Source organism: Sinocyclocheilus rhinocerous, unplaced genomic scaffold (assembly GCF_001515625.1).
Source record: "Sinocyclocheilus rhinocerous isolate Xijiao unplaced genomic scaffold, SAMN03320098_v1.1 scaffold1982, whole genome shotgun sequence".
Lineage (NCBI taxonomy): Eukaryota > Metazoa > Chordata > Actinopteri > Cypriniformes > Cyprinidae > Sinocyclocheilus > Sinocyclocheilus rhinocerous.
In genome coordinates this window covers 230,504-238,100 of record NW_015651555.1, presented here as the reverse complement: position 1 = coordinate 238,100, position 7,597 = coordinate 230,504, and the positions used below count along the sequence as shown (strand labels likewise).

The window sequence follows — 7,597 nt, the reverse complement described above, 5'->3', positions numbered from 1 at the left end:
TGTCCTCTTTTGGAAGGTCAAACAAAGTAGTTTCACTTTCACAACAAAACACACAGCGACTCTACAACATGGCAGCGGCGGCAAACAGCAAGAATGAAAGTTACGCCTTCTTTCTTTGCGTGAACATTTGGGCGGCGTTATGCAAATCTTCCCACATCGTGACGTAGACATGTGGGGGCATGTTAGAACGAGCCGTTTTAGGTAGGAGTGGTTGATTCTTAACTTTTATAAAGAATATCTCTTTGGATTTGAGACTTTAGTCTTTGCAACTTTACAGATCTTCTTTATGCACCAAGAGCTTGTAACACTCCAAAGAGAAAGGAAAAATTGAAATAGCATCATATGACCCCTTTAACACTGTTGCCACAGGTTGTTTTTCATGTCCGCGGGTTGAAGCAACCCCAATAACGTGATATTTATCCCCTGGAATGCAAATTTGACCAGGGGGACCCCACCAAAAACTTATATTTTATCCCCTGGAACGTGATTTGTACCGGTGGAACCCCCCCCCCTCCGAAACGCGATTGGGCTAATTTCGGGCTAGTTTTGAGAAGCAATTGGGCAGATTTTTTTGTGAAAACCTGGCAACTCTGTCTGAGGTAAACGATCCGTTGTCACCTTCAGTATGGCTACAAAGGTCACACAAATGACATTCAAACGAACTCTGATTAACATGGAAAAGATACTTTTATCACATTTCGTGGCATCATGTCTGATAAGGACACGGTGTGAATATGAATGCATTTCCTTCAATTCATTCAAACTGAAATCAAGTTCTAAAAAATCAAGGTTATTTCTGGCCAATTTTGACACATGTAGAGGATTTATGGTTACACTAATGGTCAATTTTTTTTATTTCAATGATGTGTAGACAATTGTTTTTTACACAAGCTCTTCAGTAATAGAAAGTCCAGGTTACCAAGTGGATGATCAATACAGAAACACCAGAAGTCAGGCCACACGATGTTACTTCCAACATTCCAACAAATAAACCCTTCCATGCAAGTTAGATCAGTGACAGCTGTGCTGTTAAAAGCAGCGCTCAACAGCATCAGGGTATCTGGGGGGAATTTACAAGAGATCATATTGACATTTTAAGCACCAAAAAGAGAGAGCTATTTTCATAAAGCCAATCTGTAGTGCACAGCTGTTGTTTATGTGCAAAGGCATGTTTGTGTGTTATCAATTTGCTCTGTCTCTTCTACAGATCGTGCATTATTTTCAAGCTTGATCTGATCAGACGTATGGTCAGAAGGCAACCTACTGCTTGATTCCAATCACACACTTTGGCCCCTGTTTCAAACTGACCTTTTCCACCCGCAAAGTCACGTGATCTCCAGACACAATAAGGGGCACGGATATTTGAGATGCCTTTGTAGTTATAAGGGCATTGCAATGTTGTGAGATTGCTAGGCAACTGGAGAGAAGTGTATCATTGTCATTCATGAACGAGCCTTATAAAAGTTAGAGTCTCTGCACAGACATCACGAGGAGGCACTTCCCATAGTCTTAGTCAGAGATTACTATAATGATCTCTGGTGTTCATGTGGTTAAGAGACCGTAATGCAATCCAGAAGAAGATGAGTATACTTCACTCCATGCCCAGACTCCTATAAATCACGTTACAACTTGTTCTCCAAAGCAGAATTTCAAAAAACCTTCCAGTGAAGTTCAGGAATGAGACTGGGGTTCTAGAAATTCTCAGGAACAGGAAAATAGGCTTTAGGGAGTCTGAATCTTCAGCTTAGGCATGTTGTTTTGCTTCATCAGGCTTTTATTTATTTATTTATTTTACATTTTGAGTGATACTTTTAAATGTGGATCTTTAAGATTATGAAGCAATCAAGGACTATTAATATCCTTAACCCTTTTCTCAAGCAATAAGTCGACAGTTTAGTAGCAGATTGAAATGAACCACTGAACCAAGTCTATTATCAAGCTTTATTTTCTTACCCAAGATAATCAAATCTGCATCTGCAACTTCAGTGTCATTAAGCAAGAATCATCTTGGGTTGAAAATCACACTGAGGCTAGAAATTATCCCAGCAATTCTGCACATTATATTGGCTGGTGGAAATGACCATTATTTCAGAAGTCAGAATGAAAAATAGGACATAAATGTGTTCTTTTACTCCCTATAAGCCACTATTTTTCTCAGTGCGAGCTCTCTGACATAAAGAACTGTGGTGCTCATGGGAAAACTGGTTTCGAGTCTGGACTTGGTCATGATCCTCCTTCTCTTCCCTCTCTACTACGTTGTCTACCAAATATATTGGGGTAAAAGTCTTGGTACACTGTAAAAAAAAAAAATCTGTAAAATTTACGATAAAAAACCGGCAGCTGTGGTTGCTGGAATTTTACCGTAAAAAAATACGGTAGCAACGTTTTAGGTTTTATGGTTTTAACTTAAATTTACAGTTAAATACCGTAATTTCATTAACTGATATAATGTTAATATACCAACCTATTGAAATTACAAAAATGACAAAAACTATATATATATATATATATATATATATATAATAAAAAACTAATAAAAATGACAAAAACACACAACTCACAACTATAACTAAAATTAATATCAACACAGAAAATATAAAAATAAAACACTAATTCAAAATATTAATAAAATCTCAATGATACTAAAATAACCCTAAAATGTGGTTGGCCTCTTACTTTTTTATAGCAAATGCTACCTGTTGTTTCTATAAAAAATAGTCTGGTTTTAGAAACCACACTGCTGTAACAATGGTAGTAGAAAACCATTCAGGGTTTTATATGTGGTTACTATGGTCGTACTACAAACATCAGAGAATTCAAGCATGCAAGATCATGTAAAATAACTATTTGTTTTTAAAGCAGAGTATTTGCCTTTTCTTAATAACTTGAACAAGTATTGCATTTAGTTACCAAAAAACACACTCCTTTTTACAAACCTTGTCATATTTTCATTTAGGTGTATTGGTTATTTTAGATATGTATTGTATTGTATTGTATTGGCCCAAGCCACTAAAATGATCCTAGAGATATTTAAACATTTCAGTTTTACGGTTACACAAACATTAATAGGCAACATTGATGAAAACTCTATTTATAATGTATGTGTGATACTAGGCAATGAGAGATGCAGTTCTAGTCACATTTACTTATTAGGGCGCATAAAACAACCATATGATGATCGCAGTAATTATTGGCCTGAGATTAATTACGCCAGCCATGTGTTTGAGCCCACGCCTATTGTTTTCTTGATTACATCTGTCCTACTGTATCCTCTCTCACACACACTGGTCTAATGCAGTGTTTCAATGCATTCACGTATGATTTATGTCGAGAACCAGTGTGCAGGTCTGCATTACTGTTATTCTTCATCAAAATGCCCGAGACCCACGCCCCACGCATTAGTCATTGTTTCCATCAGAGGACCATCCCCATCACTTTCAGGAGGAGGAACCCTTAAAAAATTAAAATGTCTTACCATATTTGGACTCTGGATTTTTCTCCTCCGGCTCCATTTGCAAATAAAGGATGCGCACTTGTGGGAGTCACTTAAATCTCGAAAGGAACAGTATCGCCGTTGCCTAATCTTGCGAGGAATTGGCCATCAGTAATTCCGCTGCTCTACAGTGGGAGTGTGTGGCAGACAGCAGCGCATTCAACAGCACACGCATAGCGACGTGTTTCGCTTGTCCGAGGAGAGAGCGCGAGGGCTGAATTCACCAATGAAAGGACAGGAAAAAATGACAGACAGTCGCCTCAGCCAATGAAACATAAACGCTCCTTCGCTGAAAATCGCCAGCGTTTGGCGTATCAAGAAATCAGTTTTAGTTATTCTAATTGTACATTTACAAAAACAACAAACAACTGATATAATACTCATTTGCCCCACCACTGACAACTTTTTAAAGAATAACTTTCTCTGAATAAAGATCTATTAAATTCTCCGTTTCTGTTGCTATGGTAATGGTGTTAGAATGCAATTTTTTCTAACAAAGAATTTTGGCGTGAGAAAAACTGCAAATTCACGCAGTTTGGCGGAAAACCAGGACGGTTCCTAGAAATACTAATTAGATGAACGTTTTAACAATACTTAAAAAATCTGATATTCACTGATTATCATGAATAATGTAATAAACCGTCATGTTTCACACCAGGTGACAAAGTTGTGCAAATTCTTGGTACCATCGCCCCTCCCAGACTCTTTACAACCGTTTTAATCTAAAATGTAATAGCTACAGAAATGTAATTTAAAAAGTTGTAATTTTTAAGTTTTAATTCTAAGAGCGTTTTAAAATTTGGCTAAAATAAATAAATAAATCATGGAACATTTTATAAGTCCCAACAACTCTACAACCCCGACTAATTGAAAAAATATGTCGCCCCCAGGTGGGTATAAAAGAACAATATTTTGTATTAACAGGCTTTATTTTATTTTATTATTTTATTATTATTTTTTACTATGACACTGCGCTTTAATATAATGTATAATTATCATTTATAATTAGATAATACGCTTTCATTAATATGCTGATTAATACAAACAAAAACAATAAAAATACCCATTTTCAGAATTTAGACAATGGAATTTCATGCTGAACCAACACACATCGTCACACACAGATAAAGTATATTTATCTTAATTTTACCTATGTCATTCTGTTTCATTCAGTGAAGTAAATTGAAACACACTGGATCTTAGCCATGGGTTGCCATGCAAATATGGTCAACTTGCAGTAACTGTACACAAGTCAGCAAAATATATAACACTGTTCTAGTGGTTTTTGGATATTTTAATAAAAAAAATCTTACATATTGTGTATTAAGCATCAGTCTCATATGAGTTCTGTTTTTGGAATTTATATAGCCACCTGTAATTATGCACGTGCACGACATAGAAATATTAATATCAGAAATGTTACAGAGGACACCGACCCAGCAGCCACTGTTGTGTGTTGTAACAGAGCAAATCACTTTAAAAATTCCTCTCCGCTCACACGCCTCTTCTAATCATCCAATCCGAGTGCGCGGTGCCGGAGAACGCCTTCGACATGCCACAGGATTTCAGACGCTGTCATCAGCCATTTTGAATGTGGCATGATCAAACAAGCTTAATTTAAATCTTACATTTGCAAATGTCAAAATTCGATATTTGCCAATTGCCATATTTAGTTAATATAATAAGTGATGTATGTAATTATGTAGTATGAAATAATTATTGACGTTTTATAAATATAAAAAATAATTTTACATATTTATTGTGGGGCAAACGCAGAGTCAAAGGCATTATGAAACATACCTCACAAAAGATGGCGGGCCCGTTCTTCCAATTTGTGCATGTGACACGTTCAACTCTACTCTGAATATAAATAGTTTTACAGAAGACAGGGAAATCATTTGATCGAAGACGTTGAAGGTATTATGTTTTAAATACATTTTCCAGTATGACTGCATGGCGAATAGAATAACTGTCTACAACTACATGTTTTAAAATATACATCTGAAATATAAATATATAGATTTTGAAATCTGTAAATGTGTCTCATATGGGTTTCAATTTCGTTGTGCAATTCCAGTTGTGTAACCATGCGTGGACTAGACGATTATTCAATAGAACAAAAATATTTCTAATGGGAATATAATAGCAATATATACAGTAACTACACTTACAGTAACAACTTACGTTATGAATGGTATTATAACAGATAAAAGTTGCAATCGTTATTGATAAAATTACATCTTACAATATTTATGAAGTAATAACATAAGATTATGGCATAACTCAAAACAAAAGCTAAAAACATGCATTGTGTAGCTTACAAAACGTCAAAAAGTGAATGGAAAGTAAAACAGGAATTACTGCTGGAAATATTCAAAGACACTGTGAAATAAACTTAGCCTACTGTTAGTGTGTAAACACTGTTATAATGTTGCTGTAACACTATTAGTAACGCATTTTGTTGCATTTTTTCAGGTTTGAATACACCATGGCATTGAGAACAGCTTTATCGCGTTTGCTGGTGAACTCACAGAGATGTTCTCTGATCTCTGTGTCAAGGGCCCAGGGCACTTCAGCACCTGCAGCATACGGTTAGATCAATGAGTCACCATAACATAACCAAAACTCTGAATGATCATATCAGTTGTGAGGACAAGACAAGTAGAGAAAACAGGAAACTTTTTATGGCACATTATTTTACTTTTCAAACTAATAACCAGTGGCGTCGTTTGGTGATGGTGATGTGTAAATGCACTGCATGACCATCAGTATATTAAAAAAATAATAATAATAATAAAAAATGCTTAAGCTTTACACACTAAAATTTGATCAAATGACATCAAGTTTCAGAATTTATGCATTTTCATGTTTAGGCTTGGCAACTGATTGATTGTGCTAATATCTAAATCTCAAATTTTCTTTTCTTTTTTTTTCAGAGACAGAAGAGCAAGTGAAAAAAACACGTAAATATATTTGTGTAATATTTTCAGATGGTAATGTTTGAATTTGATTTCATGTACTGTATTTGAGCTGAAACCATTTGGATTTATAGCTAAGGTGCAGTTTAACTGGCGTGATGCGTTGGATCTGGAAGGACAGCTCACAGAGGAGGAAATCATGATCAGAGACAGTTTCCGCACATACTGCCAGGAGAAGCTCATGCCCCGCATCCTCATGGCCAACAGGAATGAACGTAAGTGGAACAGCTAGTAACAACTAATGTATTAGAACTAGGGCTGTCAATCGATTCAAATATTTAATCGCGATTAATCACATGATTGTCATGAGTTAACTCGTGATTAATCGCACATTTTTATCTGTTCTAAATGTACCTTAAATGAATACTTTTCAAGTTTTTAATACTCTAATCAACATGGGTATGTTCATTATTAGTGAAACTATACTCAACATAGATCATGAAGAATTCAGATACAGGTTTTCACAAAAAAGTTTTTTAAACCATTTTTAAGAAATTGAATCAAAAGTCAAAAATATCAATTATTATATTAATTTAAACAATTATTAAGAATTAATTATTATATTAAATAACATATAACTATATTTTACTGGCTTAATTGTTTGGATTTTTATAATGCATTATCTTCTTATCGATCTACCAGTTCATATTTACAACTGTGCTGCTTGCTGCATGAAAACATGGGTGGATGGTCGCATTGGTCTGAACAAAAACAGCAGACGGGCTTATTGAAAATGCTAATTCATTCTCTGCCAGCAGAACGGCAGAAATATAGCGGTTTCTCCAACTGTAAACAAAGCAGCAGCTGACTTTGAAACGTGCAGCGCTCATATTTATGCAATGAAATCATAGCCTTTTGAAGTTTAATCGTCACATTAAGCCATATCACAATTCTTGTCTTTTCCTCCCCAAATTTAAGACCTCTTGAAATCATAATTAAGACTTTCTTGTACCATTTAAGACTTTTTATGGCCTTAAATATGATAGAACTAAATTTAAGACCTCTTAAGACTTTTTAAGGACCTGCTGAAACCCTGAAACAGAAAATGCGCACTGCATTAATTGCATGTTAATAAAATTAGTGCCGTTAAAATGAATTTGCGTTAATGCGTTATTAACGCATTAAT

At 35.2% G+C, this 7,597-nt stretch overlaps 2 protein-coding genes across 2 annotated transcripts in view; one reads left to right on the top strand and one right to left on the bottom strand.

Moving 5' to 3' along the window:
• The window catches only part of LOC107713074 (choline transporter-like protein 2), a 27,176-nt gene extending 23,481 nt beyond the window's left edge, over positions 1-3,695 (bottom strand). The window contains exon 1 of the mRNA XM_016518497.1: positions 3,476-3,695. Within this exon, the coding sequence (XP_016373983.1) occupies positions 3,476-3,512 (37 nt within the window). The 5' untranslated portion in view covers positions 3,513-3,695. The remainder of the gene's footprint in view (positions 1-3,475) is intronic.
• Positions 3,696-5,304: 1,609 nt separating this feature from the next.
• LOC107713099 (glutaryl-CoA dehydrogenase, mitochondrial-like) overlaps positions 5,305-7,597 on the top strand; it is a 9,772-nt gene continuing 7,479 nt past the window's right edge. Inside the window, exons 1-4 of the mRNA XM_016518529.1 lie at positions 5,305-5,410; positions 5,969-6,084; positions 6,430-6,456; positions 6,546-6,686. Coding sequence (XP_016374015.1) covers positions 5,982-6,084; positions 6,430-6,456; positions 6,546-6,686 — 271 coding nt within the window. The 5' untranslated portion in view covers positions 5,305-5,410; positions 5,969-5,981. The remainder of the gene's footprint in view (positions 5,411-5,968; positions 6,085-6,429; positions 6,457-6,545; positions 6,687-7,597) is intronic.